General features: G+C 37.6%; 1 protein-coding gene across 1 annotated transcript in view; it reads right to left on the minus strand.

The window, feature by feature from the left end:
• tmem110l (transmembrane protein 110, like) overlaps positions 1-14019 on the minus strand; it is a 121593-nt gene extending 107574 nt beyond the window's left edge. Inside the window, exon 1 of the mRNA XM_039761322.1 lies at positions 13461-14019. Coding sequence (XP_039617256.1) covers positions 13461-13611 — 151 coding nt within the window. The 5' untranslated portion in view covers positions 13612-14019. The remainder of the gene's footprint in view (positions 1-13460) is intronic.
• Between the last annotated feature and the right edge of the window lie 1387 nt (positions 14020-15406).

The raw sequence follows: 15406 nt of genomic DNA on the forward strand, positions 1-15406 counted from the left end.
GTTCTATTTTGTGTACAAAAATGTTCTATAAAACAACAATGTTGCAGCTTCTGGCATCTCTCCTTCTCTAAATCTGGAAGCCCACTATGGCTTTGTGTTTACACATTCCGACAATCTTTCTTCAATTATGAAGTAATATAAGCTAGTAAAAATAAATATGAATTTTCTTTAAATATAGCACACATTGTATATGTGCCAGATACCCAATTTAAAATAATTTTAATAATAAAGGTCTTTCCACTAAAAGGGTTAAAAAAAAATTAACCTCACAATTCCAACAAAGCATTTAAAATGTTGGATTATATTGTACTTTGAGCAAAACAACAGCTTTCAGATTATGCTCCAATTCCATAAAGTACTACTGAAATCACATTTTTAGACCCGTGTGTAGATCTGGACCCAAAGCTATAAACAATTAATTAGAACCATCAACTTTGAAGGGAACAGACACCACGTGAACTTCTGGAATAAAGAGCATGCCCTGTTTTGACAAGCAGCTGCAAGAATGAAATTTCTTAAGCCTTAACAGTAGTCTCTTTAAAAATTCTTTCAGTTTAATAGTTGATCGCATACTTGTAGACACTAATGGAAACTAAAGGGAAGTATATTTAAGACAGGAAGCACTTGATCACACTGCTTTTTCGTAGGTTTAAAGTGTCAATATTATCACATGTACAGAGAAATTCAACATGCAAAACATCTCCATGCTCCGTCACCATAATATGTGAGCATGAGAAACAAATGGAGCAAGGATCAGAAGACCAAACGTTTAGAACAGGCTGGGTTAGCTCTGGAGTTTGCAAATTGTTTGGTTTTACCTAGTATAACAGTTCAAAGCAGTACATCATCTATAGATGAATTAAATTATTGCATATGAAAACGCCATCCAAAAAACACATGGTGTCTGCAACATGCCCTCCTGCCTCCCCGGCAAAACAGGATTCTGCTAAGCAAGGCTCTATAAAATGTCCATCATCTATATATATAATTCACTAAGGCAAGACAACCATGGAAAGCACGCCGGAAGGGGCGTGGATTCACTAAGCCGCCGACAAGTGAGACACCTATGGCGCACGCAGAAAGGAGCCACGCCCACCAACTCCAAGACCACTGGATACGACAACAACTTGCAGGGCCACGCCCACCAACTCGGACGCGACGACCCAGAAAAAATGGCGTCATTTATATTAGTCTGTCATAGAGACCACATGCAGTGCAGGAGAGGTTAATGTCTTGTGCATGTCAAGCACCTCCGAGCTACGTTGACTGTTCATAGAGGTATGTTTCTCGCGGAGGTGCATCGCCATATGCAGCGTGTGAAACGGTTTGCAATGGGTATCCCATGGGATCCTTAAAACAATCCTTTACAACTGAGGTTAAAGCACAATGAAGTAAGCAGTCTTTAAAAACCGACTTTTCAGTTACAACGCACGACCGCGTGCACCATAGCAAACTGTTTTACACGCTACATACAGCTATTCGCATCCGCGACAAACATGCGTCTTCTTAGATGCTCCTGCAGGAACACGGAAGACGTTTTCCTGCCCATCAACAGTCCTTTTTCACCGGCCGGCGTCTAACCTCGCTCTCTAGGCATTCACACTGCCTGCCCATTTGCCCAGACGCAAAAACTAACTGACCACCCAGTTAGTCCCTTTCGTCTGTGGTAAGAGTTCACATGCACGTCTGAGCCACGCTGCGTTTGTTATGCTGCGGGTTCACTATTGTGTTATATTTTGCTCTCTCCAGAGTTCCATCTTTTCATTCACTTACTGTTGTATTCTCACACCAACACGTTTTAGACATCCGTGTCTTTCCAGAAGTGTTCAAAAGCATTCAATAAATAATTATGCATGAGATTGACCGTGTGTCTACCCAGCGCAGAGAGGCGTGGGTAAGCTGTTGAACCCCATTCTGGCTGCAAGACGTGGAATTCCCACTAAGTGTGACTCATACGCTCCCACTCATTATGTCCCTTCCCTTTGTTTACACCCCCCTCCTACCGTGGTCGGGTATCTTGGTGGATTATATATATAGAAAAGCAGCCAAAACCGAGGGGTATCCCATGGGGTCCTTAAAACATTCCTTTACAACCGAGGTTAAAACACAATGAAGTAAGCAGTCTTTAAAAACTGAAGTTTTTGGTTACGACAAACGACCGCGTGGACCATAGCAAACTGTTTTACACACTAAATACAGCAATTCACATCCGCGACAAACATGCATCTTCTTAGATGCTCCTGCACTTTGTTCACACCCCCCTCCCACCTAGCTACTACCATGGTCGGGTGTCTTGGTGGATTATATATAAAAAAGGCAGCCAAAACCGCACAGAGCAATGAGAAGTCTAGAGTTCCATCTTTTCATTAACTTTCTGTTGTATCCTCAAACCCTCCATTTTTAGACAACTGTGTCTTTCCAGAAGTGTTCAACCATCAATAAATAATTATGCGGCGTTTGTTATGCCGCGGGTTCACTATATTGTGTTGTATTTTGCTCTCTCCAGAGTTCCATCTTTTCATTTGCTTACTGTTGTATTCTCACACCAACCCGTTTTAGACAACCGTGTCTTTCAAGAAGTGTTTAGCATTCAATAAATAATTATGCATGATATTGAGCATGTGTCTACCCGGCATGGGTAAGCCGTTGAGCACCATTCGGTCTGCAAACCATGGAATTCCCACTAAGTGCGAATCATACGCTCCCACTAGTTGCGTCCCAACCCTTTGTACACACCCCTCTCCCACCTCGCGACTACCGTGGTCGGGTGTCTTGGTGGATTATATATAGAAAAGCAGCCAAAACCGCACAGAGCAATGAAAAGTCTACGTCAATCACAGGTACATCTGGACTGTGTAAAGACGACGACTCAAGTGATGAGTTGGAGGCGGGCACATGAGCGGGCAGTGCATACTGAACGAGAAATCAGCAGACTAGCATGACGGACGGAGCTGAATGGACGTCATTCTCCTCTCCTCCCTTTCCACATTGCGCGCTGTGCACCCTCATCCCTCCGTCTGGCAGGAGAAGGCGCGAGGACAGTCCGCCAGTTTTCAGTCACGGATGATTGTGTGTTGGTTTGTTCCGTGCATTGTTACAATTTTGCTTTTCTTGCTGATTTATTACATTACCGATTTTTCAAATGTTAATTTTCTCCCTGTGCTTAAAAATCATTAAAAAACCGGCCTGATTATGCGGCGTATGGTACGCAGCGGGTTGGCTAGTTCCATTTAATAAAGTATGAGCAGAGCAGCAGTAGGTGGAATGAGATAGCAGCTACAGTGACTTATCGTATAGCAGAACACAGAAAAAGAAAAATGGTATAGCTAAGTCATGAAATTTTCTCAATTTTGCAAAGGAAAATATCTTCATATTATTATGACAACCAGGTTTCAGATTGTGTATAGATGTGTACATACATGTCTATTGGCCTACAATCTTTTAGGTGTTTTGAGAACATATCAAAAGATATGAAATTTCACATTATGTGTCAAAGTAATTGCAATATCATCACCCAAACCAGGCCCTATTAATACTTTGAGGCTTCTGCCTTATCTACAATAACTACCTTAATGATGAAATTAGAACATTAAAAATATGGCTACATCAAAACCAGCCCTTAAAACTGTATTTCCTGTTAAATCACAAATTGCCCCTTATACTCCTAAACATGTTTTCTTAGGGAAGAAATACTGAAAGCATTATAGCTTTTGAAAATATAAAAACTTTCAGACTATGTTGTTTCAATATTTTTGCACATCTCTGAAATGCTTCAGCTGTAAAACCAGATGCTAATCTAATTTTAAAAATTGTCCATTGCTTTTTAGGTTACATTTTTGTATCCTTAGGATTTGCTATCACTCATGTTAAGGTATCATCATTTTCTTACTATACTGCTCCACCCTGAATGAACATTATTTTATCAGTATTTTGTTTCTTCTCCAACTGAAATGCAACTCAATGGAATAAAATTATGACTTTTAGTAAAGTAATGGTAAATGCTTAACTTTACAGAAAGCTTATTAGAATTATATTGTTATGTTCTCTCCTTCCAAAACTTTTTCCACTTTGCTTAAAAATGGATTTAATGTGTACAGTGGCTTAGATGTATGGATCCAAATCCTAGCCGAGGCACTGCAGGTGTACATGTTCTCCCTTTGCACATGCATATGCCGGTTTAATTCAGGTACCCTGGTCTTCTCTCACATTCTAAACAGTTGCTTCCTGCTTCAGCATGATATTGTGACCTGACATGGATTAACAGAATTGTAAATAAAAAAAAAATTAATTTAAAAAAAAAAAAAAGGATGAATAGATAAATGTGTCGATTAATTATTGATTACCAGATGTACAGTAACAGGAGGAAGATTAGGCAAAGATCATCTTAAAACAATTCTACATATTAGATTAGATTAAATCTTGATTGTCACATACATTACAAGAGCATAGTAAAATTCTTCTTTCACCGAACAGCGGGTTGTTGGGGGGAAGATGGCTGGGCAGAGAAGTATATATAAGCCGTAAATGATACCCAATAATATCTCTATTAGTGATCAGCTGGAATAATATAGAGATGCTGTATTCATAGTGGAAACAAAAATGATATTTCTAGAATTAAATATACCATTCCACATCGATGAAAGGAAAAAAAGGCTTGACACCATTGACAGGGGCACTGAAAATCCCATTCATTTTTAATCATGACTGAATTGTACATCTTATCCAGCACACTGGTACTTAAGCTAGGAATTTTGTTGGTTGTCTGTTTTGAGAGCAAATTTCAAACTTTCCTTGCTTCTTGCTTTTACACCACTGATCAGTTAGTCATACTGACAAAAGTTACCTTGATGTCAATTCTATTTTGCAATTTTGTAGCCCCCTCCTTTAAATATATTTCACTACACATTTAATAAAAAAACCTCTTGATAAATATAGTATTAAATAATAAGGCAACAATAAAAACAGTAGTTTGTGTAACCAACTAAGGGAAAAGAAATAATTTGTAGCTTTAAAATTTTAAATTCCTGATCTAAAAAAATTTCACTGAGCTATAGTCAAAAATGATTGCACAATTTAATAAATTACCAAATCTCTACTTAGGGAAAAATTTCTCTGTTACAGATTGGGCTCAAAATGTGTGGCCTGAATTGGATTACAAAGTCCTATGTGTAAAGCACCAGACATATTACCAGAAACACTGCCTGAATTAATGCAACAACCTGTTCTTAAGTAGGACTAGCTAAAATGAATAACTTGTTGCATAATCACTTCTATACTGTATTCATTTATATTCTATAAAGATCACAATCCACTAATTACTTTCTCATTTAGACGGAGTTATCTCATTATATAGACCATTATATAGATTAGATTTCTTAAAATTGTTCTGACCTTCCTGAGGTCTGCTGTACTTTTGTCTTTTTGTTAGCTTAGTGAGTTAACATTTTTCAAGTCCATTTACCGGGATACTTCTCTAAGTTGAGGAGATGTGGATTATGTGCAAATTGACATCTGTTAACATTGTGACACAATAAATACCAGGACAAGGCATCTGTTTTTGTCTGTGATTTGGCCATTTCTTAAAATAGCAAACCTTTGCTTTGTGCTTCTTTTCCTGAATTCTTGGTTCTTGTAAATCTCTTGCATGTTTTAGTTTTTGACTTGCAAGTTTTGGTGTTTTAAGCTCACTTATTTTCTTGGCATCAAACCTCTGCTTTGATCTTGACAATGATTCATTTCCTGGTCTCTTCATTCCAGTTCTCTATGTTCAAACCCTGAACAATTCGACTTTATTTTTATAAACATGTGTACAGAGCAAAGGGAAATGATTACTTGCATGCGCTAATCAACAATCACACTTCACCAGTCTCTGGTGTCATTATTAGGGTTTCCTTACCTGAAAACTCTAAGAACACCTTAGTCATTATCAATGTAAGATAAACTCAGCAAGACACTAAAGCATCAATATAAATTATACAAACAACAACAAAATCATGTGCATTTATCCTGTCCAACCAAATATATCTACAATATTTAAGCAACATGAACAAATTGTACATAAAAATTAAAACCAGTGGGTGTACACTGTGCTACCTTCAGAAAGTGACAATGACTGTGTGGAGGTCACAGATTTTTAACTATGTTCATGCCTGCTTAGACATTTTGACCAGTTTTCTTACATCTATGATTATATGAAAAGTACACCACTGAGAAACTTGACTTTTCAGCATATTTGAATTGGCAAAACATTAGAGCTTCATGCAACCAATGTCTACAAAGAAAGTGGAAATACTTTAACAATTTGTCAAATGGAAAAAGTACACCCCTTCAGATCCATAAACTTAGAATCAGGAGGTTCTGATGATTTGAACCTCCTTAGGGAGTATGCAGGTGGAAACTGTCTTATTTAAATAAATATCTAGAGTCTGGTGTTCTCTTTGCTATGGACATGTGTGCTCTCATCATACCAAGATCAAGAGAGCTCCCTAAGGTCCTCAGAAAAAAGGCTGTGGATGCCTACGAGTCTGGCAAGGGATTTAAAAAGATCTACTTATTTAAAAATCAATCATTCCACTATAAGGAAAATCTTCAAGTTCATAGATTTGAAACAACTGTTAATTTGTCTAGGACCGGCTCGTCCAATACTGAAAGAAGTCTCCAAGAACCCCAAAAATCAGCACAGGATCTGCAGGTACCCTTAGCTAAAGCTGGTGGCAGAACACATTAACCTATAATCAATAAAGTACTGCACAATGTTGACCTGCATTTGAGGTTTCCAGGAAAGTCTTTGCTGTCCAAAAAGAACAGAGCAAGACTACAGCTTACCATTGAACACATAAGAAAAGACCAGGCCTTCTGAAACAGATGAATCAAATATACAGTTGTTTTGGCCACTGCAATAGTAGACCTGTTTGGCATAAACCAAAGACAGCATTTAAGGAGAAAAACTTCACAGTGATTTGTGAAGCATGGTGGTGGAAATGTTACAGTTTGGGGTTACTTTGCTGGTTCAGGGCATGAGCAATTTGCAATCATCCAGTCAACCATGAGTTCTGCTTACTTTTCCCTCAGTTGGCCATCAAATCTACTGCTATTTTTGTTGAAGAAATGATTGAGAGGCATATTTTTCTTGTGTTTTTATTGAAGTACATCACCTTTACCTGTAGACAGTTTGCCTTTTCAAATATGTTGAGAAAACTAAATTTCCAAGTGGTGTGCTAGGTTTTTCACAGGACTGTGAATAAATGTAATGATTTGTTCTACGTGGCTAAAGCTACACAACTCTTCACTTTGCAAGAAATTGTGGGTAAACGTGAATTTACTGTTTTTTCAGATTGTACAGGAATTAGCTAGATGTTATCATTAGTGTGTGATGGGACTTAAATAGTTTAACATTCTTCAATAGACGTGCCACAGAATAATCAGAGCTGATTTGCTTTCTGTGGAAGAGACCATTTGAAAAGCATAAAATTTGCAAACAAAGCTTTCACATTGCTTGACTCTCCAAATATGCACAGAGTATAAAGAAAAACAAAAAGCTCTTTCACTCTAGAACTACAACTCTGATTACAAAACTGCACAATGTGATAAAGCCATCAAATGATTTTCCACTACGAGTTGTGAGTCAATGATGTGATAACAAGTATGGCTGCACATGGAGATTGTGTCACATGCTCATCCACATACTGTGAAAATATAACTTCTTGAAACAAGAGGACTTTTGTTCACCATTTAGTATGGTGTTCAAAATAAAAAAATCAAACAGTAATTATTTGCAAAAAAAAAAAGCCAAACACTTTCCATAAATGGATACAAAAATGGTCTAGTGTTCATTTTAAAATGTAATGCTCATTTATTTATGTAGCACACCTTGTCCTGCTTTGAACAATTAGCAGAATATGTTTTTGAAAGGATCAAGTTGCCTTTTTAAAAATGTAATTTGAAACATAAAAGGAAAGATTCTAGTTGAATGTGCCTATAATAAAAAAGCTGTTAAACTTTGAGTTCATCAGTTCCAGCAGTAACTATGGGCCATATGAATAATACACTAGATTTGTTAATCATGTTTGCATTGTTGGGCTTCTTTCGATTATTTTTTCCATCCACTGAATTTAATCTCGTGTTGCCAAGGTTACATTTAAAGATAGAGGGATTTTATATACATTAATTTATACTACAATATCTTTAGGTTCTCACATATCCAGCATCCTGCACGGAGCCTACACAGTATTTCCATATCTGCAGGGGTTTTCCCCTGGGTATTTTACTTTCCTTCCCACATCTTCAGAGATATGCCGGTCAAATGAATTGGCCAATTCAAATTGGCCCAGTGTGAATGTTGGCATGGGTATGTGGGCCATGTGATGGATTGCTTCCTGCCTTGAGCCTAGTACTACCAGGAAAAGGTTCCAGCAAAAACATATGCAGCAATGCATTAGATTAAACAGATTTGAAAATATTATTATTTAATACTGGGGGCTTCACTCGCCAACCAACCAGCCTTCGCTACACGCCAGCCACTTTGCGTCTCTGCCGCTCGCGTATGTAGATTTCACTTTCACCAAACAACAAATCTTAATTCTTGTGGATACATCTCTTCAATGCGAAGAAATACTACTTTTCCCTGATAGTCACACGAATTAGACGATCTACAAGTCTCCAACTTAAAGTTTAAATCCAAACAATGTATTCAATCTCTTTGCGCTGTTCTGTTATTTCACCGAGTAATAATTTCCATTCGTTTGTGCTAATGCGATCTTTACTATCATTTTTGGAGACTTTCAAATTTTAGTCCTTTCATTATCTTTAACCTGCTCTGCGTGTGTATTGCGCCAATGTTTTTGCATTCTTTACGACATTCTATTTTGTCATCTACTCTGTCTTTTATTTCCAGCCCCAGGCGTGGTTAAAACTCTTAGCACAAAGTCTAGTCTTGCGGGCCATGAAAGTATCTCTCTGAAAAAATAACGTCTCGTCCCAGGCTAAAAAGTCTTGTCTTATTCTATGATTTTTTTTATTATAATAGAGAGACATAAGGCAAAAAGATCCAAAGCAGCAATTTACAGGAAATTACTCTCAGTACACATTTTGGGTGGCATGATGATGCATGCAGTGATTGGTGTTGCCACCTCTCAGTTTTAACCCTGCTCTGATTTCTATGTGGAGATGGCATATTTCCATTGCATCTTCTACACACTACAAATACCCTTGTTTAATCCCACGTGAAAAGGTGAGCAAGCATCACTGTTGTGATACAAATGACAGCAAGAATTATTCTGCGAGTGCCTAGGAAACGACTGGTATGCTATCTAGGTTCAGTAAATTATTCGATGAACATTAACTTCTGCCAAATGATCAATTACTTAAACAAATAACTACAATTTAATCTATTGCCATGTGCACTAAAGACAACAGAATTCATTTTTCATACTCGCTCTTATCGTAAGCAAACACAGGATACACTACACAACTTACACTTCACAAACTAAAAAATGAATAAATTTAGTAGTAATAAAGATAATAAAATGTATCCCTATTAGCAAATATTTACTATTTAAGCTACTATTTTTCTTAAGTTCTACCAGAGATGTCATTAAGTTCTCAATTATATGTATCACTTCAAATCTAATAAAGACTGATGAACTCTGCAACAATACTCCACTAGTTTTGCAAATTATGACAATCAAGAGTACAAAAATTATCAGAATGAGACAAGCTTTCTTCTATTCTGTCAGTTATGCTTCATGTCACTTAAAACAACAGTCCACAGCTGTGTAACTGCCAATTACTATGTCAATGAATTTACTGAATTATAGACAAAACCAGGAATCAGTCAGAAATAGTAATAATGAAGCCACATTCAGTACTGTAACAGCTGCTTACAGGTTAATCTGGGAAGCCAAAAACGCCTCCTACTGACTTAAATGTTGCTCTGTAACAAGAATCATATCAGTATTGCTTCTAACAATTTTCTTAAACTTTACACAATCATTCTGTCAAAAAAATAAATAAAATTTTATATTAGTAGCTCATATTGAAACAGTTTTAAACAATCTTCTTCTTTCAGCCGCTCCCACTGCAGATCATCTGTTACCATATCTTCCTGTCGTCTGCATCTTGCTCTGTCAAACTGACCTCCTGGATGTCCCCTCTCACCACATGCATAAACCTCCTCTTATGCCTTGCTCTTTTCTGGGACCTCCCAATACACCCAGTTAGGGTGACATGGTTGCACAATGTTTAACTCTGCTGCTCCTCACAGCATATTGACTGGAAAAAGTCTCAGCCTTATCACTACATGAGTAACAATTCTTAATTTACCCCAAATTATCATTGGTTTTCTCCATCCAGTCAAAGAGATGCATGTTACATTAATAGCTAATTACACAGTACATTTGCCTAATATTACTGAATGAATGAGGGAGTGTTGGTGTGTGTTTGTAGGTATGCCATGCAAGCTACTGGAACCACCTCTTTCAGGATTAGATCCCACCTTGCACCCAGTGCTGCAAGAACATTCTGAGCCTTAAATGGCTAAATTAAATTCAGAAAATTGGTGGATGAATATTTAAAAACAGTCCTACTACTCCCTCTCACACAACTGCATGCAATGCTATAATTTACAATGCAAAACTAATTTATTTAAACATAAACACTCTAATACAAATAAAAGCCTAATTAAAGTTAAGCAGCCTACCTAATCCACTTTCCTGAACACATGCAACATTGAAGTCCAAGCAGCACTGGGTTCCAGACAGGAATCGGACCTGTATTGGGCACCAGCCATTAATATACAGTATCTACATTGGTTTTGAATTACTAATTGTGAAAACAGGATTACCCTGAGGATACCTATGCAAACACTAGATGAAATGGTGAACTCCATAGCTGAGCATGGAACTGGACCCTGTAAAACAGGTTTAACATGGTAGCAATGCTAACCACTGCATCATACTATACCAAGAGACCTGCAGGGACTCAGAAAGGATGAGGTAACAAAATTATGAAGTATTAGATTGTGGAAAAAGTGAATGTGATGGAAACATGACAAACTGCAATACAGGAAGGTGTACTCTATCTTCAAGAGTTAAAGTGAGCACAATAGTACATGTAGAAAGCAACTGAGAAGAGACTGGTCTTTAGTCTTGCCTTAAAATGAACTGTGAAAGCCCTATATAAAATAATTTATTTGCACAAAAAAACATTTTTGGTTAAAGTAGGCAGAAACGTTGTGGATAGACTTTTAAGATAAATTGGCCCAGCAAACAACTCATTAAGGAGCAGTCTGTCTGTGGCCATTTAGTGTTTAACTGTGTCTTTACATTAAAAGGTTGTTATACTGAAGAGTTGTTCACGTTGCTTACTCAGGGAGAAGACAACAAATCAAACTTTTGAAGGGCAACACCGGTGATCTACTGTTCTATAGCTTTGGAATAGCTAGTTTGAGGAGTGCTGAGCCAGTAATATTTCAAGAGTTGTCCATCGAATAAACAAGACAATTAAAAAGGCAGGCTCAGTTATAGGACGCACTCTCACCCTGCTGAAGTTAACAGTAAATAACAAAACTGATGGCCATCATGAATAATGCTGCACATTCTCTCTCTCTGACACACTAACACAGTGCTGCAAGAACTGATTCTTAAATGGCTAAAGCAAATTCAGAACATAGGTGGATGAATATTTAAATCAGCCCTACTCCTTCCTCTCATACAGTTGCAGGCAATGTAATAGTTTACAATGCAAAACTAATTTATTTAAACAAAAACACTCTAGTAATAAAAGGCTAATGAAACTTTTATCAGTCTGCTTAATCCACCTCCCTGAACCAGAGCAACATTCATGTCTAAGCAACACTGGGTGCCAAGTAGGAATTGGACTTGTATGGGGCACCAGCCAGCCGTATAACCACGTTGGATTTACGCCAATGAGGCTCCTTCATACACACAGAAATATGTCTTATAATATCTTACTGTGACTGTTCTCCAATCATTACCCAAGTCAGAAGTGTGTCCTTCTTTATTATAACTCTTTTGCGTGTCTGAGGGGGAATGTTGCTGGTTGTTATAATAATTCAATATCTCTTGATCTTCTGTAAAGGCTAGTTACACAATAGTAAGACAAAGTATTATCAATCAATCTACCACTCTGTCAGCGAATATGGCATCTTTCCACAACTGTTCATCCTTTATTACCCAGTCTGCACCTTCCACACTACCTGTACCCAGATATGGCCCACACAAACAGAGATACTAAGACTACTCACGGCAGGGAAAAGGACAGTGATTCTGATGTTAAAAGGACAGTGTCTTCCAATTTCCCTGCAAGTCCCCCTATCATTCAGGAGAACCACTGGGAACAAAGTCTTATTTCATAATACCTAACTGCAGAGCAGGAGCACCACAAGTCACTGCAGGTCTATGCAAGCACTTCTTGACCAGTAGTTATGGGGCAAAAGTTAAGGTTAGGGATTAGTATGGTTAGCATTTACGATAAAATGGTTATGATCAGGAGTTGGGTTAATGTTAGGGGTTAGTTTTTTTATTTTATTTTAGCATTGGAAATTTGCACCTAAATTTCGTTGTACAATGTCTCACTGCTACAATGACAATAAAGATTTTGATTTGATTCAGTTTTGTTAGGGTTTGGTTTGGTTAGCATGTCAGTCAATTTGATTTGTGGCAATGTATAAACGTTTATTGCCAAATTGCCGGGTGTAGACATGGAGTGATGTCACTTCCGCCCTGAAACTGCTGGGGTCGACCTGTGATCATGTATGGTGATGTAGCTCTGCAGGTCCACACATCTCGTCTTATTTTCACAAATCAACCATATAACGCTATGGGTCGCAGACTATTTATGGGAAAGCGGGCTCAGGCCAAGATGGTGCAACTGCCCATCGTGGGACTACCTACAGTGCACACATTAGACGGTGTGTAATTTTCAGTCGCTAATTAACCTATTCTGCATATCTAAAACAATGTGCAACACCACAAGGCGACTCGAAGGCGAGTTGTGCATGGATTCGAACTGTGAGGAGGCAGCTGCACTCGCCACAAGACGCACTCTTTTTGTTCGGCTTCCTTTTTATAATATAGTTTTCAGCAAGGGCACATCCAGTTAAAAGCATGGGTGACCAAAAAACTAAAACAACTTTCCATGCGTAAAGTAAATGTTATTTAGTACGAAGCAACGTCAACTCAAAGAAGGGGTCACGCCGCGCGAAACACGTGAAACACGAGTTTTCCCCTGTGAGCTGCATTCTGTCCCTTTAAATCTCCGCGCCTGCAGCTGTAGATGTAAACATTGCAGTTAAAGCCTCGCGTCCTTACACCATTGGATTAAAAGTGCAGAAACTTATGCTACATTAACAGTACAGACAATAACGTATAATAAAAGAAATCGCTAACATTAACAAGACAATAGTCCCGAGCGCTTCCCTTGTCACCAAATCAAATACTCACACATCAAAGTGCTGAAGGCTACGACAGCGAGCAGACCCTGGATGAGAACTCCAAAACGGTCCATGAGAGCCCCGTTGTTACATCCATGAGGCTTGGCCTCCGTGATATCCGTCATGTTGGAAACGACAAAAAAACGGCTGTTGTCGACCATCCTTTCTTGCCTTTGCGATAACTAGTAAGACGCAGACAAGGGATTCGTCAAGGAGGTCAACTCCGGCGAACAAAGAGGCAGCCAGCCAGTAGTTGGCTTCGCTTTCAAAACTGTTTTGCTAGGAGCAAAAGCAGAAAAAATGCAAATGCCACGTTCATTTTTTTTTATATTTTCATACTAAATGTCGGACGAGGGGGTGGCACAAAAATAAAGATAAGAGTGTAACTAACAACACATTTTAATCCCTATATCTAAGAAACACATCTACGCCTCAATCTGCTATTTAAAGCAAAACAACTATCCGACAGAAAAAGCCTTATCTGACGTCATCTCCTGCTCCTAAAAATCCAAAAGGGATGCCGCGCGGAGCTGACGTCGAACTCGCGCAACTTTCTTTTTCCGCGGAAGACGTACATCCAGCAAGAAAGCAAAAAGGTGAATGGGAAAAAGCTGGAGGAAAAGGGGAGACACCGCCCATATAAGAATATTAAAAGAATTGGGGGGCAGGAAATGGGACGTCTCCCTCAGGACTCTCAGGTTTTCTTCAGTAAATCTTTAGTTTTATTTTAAGGATCACCCTCTAACACTTAGCTGGGATCAGTTTTAACGGAAAGAGCGTAGTGCGTTGCACTTCATGTAAATACTAGGAGTGATTAAAGTTTGCATTTTGCAAACCAATGTATAAGAACAGAGAACATTTATGCAATACTAATGACGTGTTTATGAGCGGGACCGATCATTTTAAAATCCTTGGTGCAGAACAAGTCGAACCTGTACTAATACAAGTTGGTAATGTAAGCAGTTTAAATCACAGAAATCAGAAGAGTGAAATGAGTAGGTGAAAGGAAATCAAAAGATATTTTAAAGATTTTAGACAATAAAATAATATAAAATAGGTCTTAATGCATAAGACACGTAGAGGTTATTGTGGACCTGGTCGCCTTTGAAGATATTCCACTTTAAAGCTTGTATTATCACTTTAAAATTCTTGCAAAGTTACTTCTGGAGTCATTTTGACCACCATTTGGCAGTGATCTCCATTATTCTAGTCTTAGTGACACTACCCTACGTCAGTGTCTTTACCTAAATATATATCCCTTGGCATTGGTCATTTCTTTAATGTAAGGTTATAGAATTGTGTTCATTCATCTCCGTTTTTTATACTAGTAATTTTTAATTGTTGATCACTGTTTACTCTTTGTATGATTAATTATTACTACACCTCTGAAATATCGTGCTTAATTTTTTAATTTATTCTTTTACTAAGTCTGACTGCTTTTGTTTGTTTTTAAAATTTTGTTATATGGTACATTTTACTTTTTTATTATCTTCATTTACTCTTTTTTTGTTCAATAAATTTTCATTGTTTTAGTTTTATGTTTATGTTCTCTAATTATTTTTCATTGTTTACAACAACAGTGTATTTGTATATTTAAATTTTTGTGTGGGATTATTTTTCCAGTGTAATTACCTGTAACTGCAATACACAATTTCTGTAAAAATACCTTTGTGATACTTTTCATATAGTTATAAAGTTATTAAGTACTTTTATACATTTATATCTATCACTGTTTGTTACACATAATATCCTCTATGCTTGATACTTTTAAGATTCCTAATTCCTTACTGGAAGTCATTCCCTGTATAACAGCATCTTATTATTTTTTTAGGTACCCCTTATTCTAGTGATAAATGCTCTACACCTATCATGTCTTGTAGGATTAACATATCTTTATATAATTTAATAGTATCTACAACATACTAGTCCCCTGCCCTTTTGTAAAAAGATGGAATA

This window comes from Polypterus senegalus, chromosome 8 (assembly GCF_016835505.1).
Source record: "Polypterus senegalus isolate Bchr_013 chromosome 8, ASM1683550v1, whole genome shotgun sequence".
Classification (NCBI taxonomy): Eukaryota; Metazoa; Chordata; class Cladistia; order Polypteriformes; family Polypteridae; genus Polypterus; species Polypterus senegalus.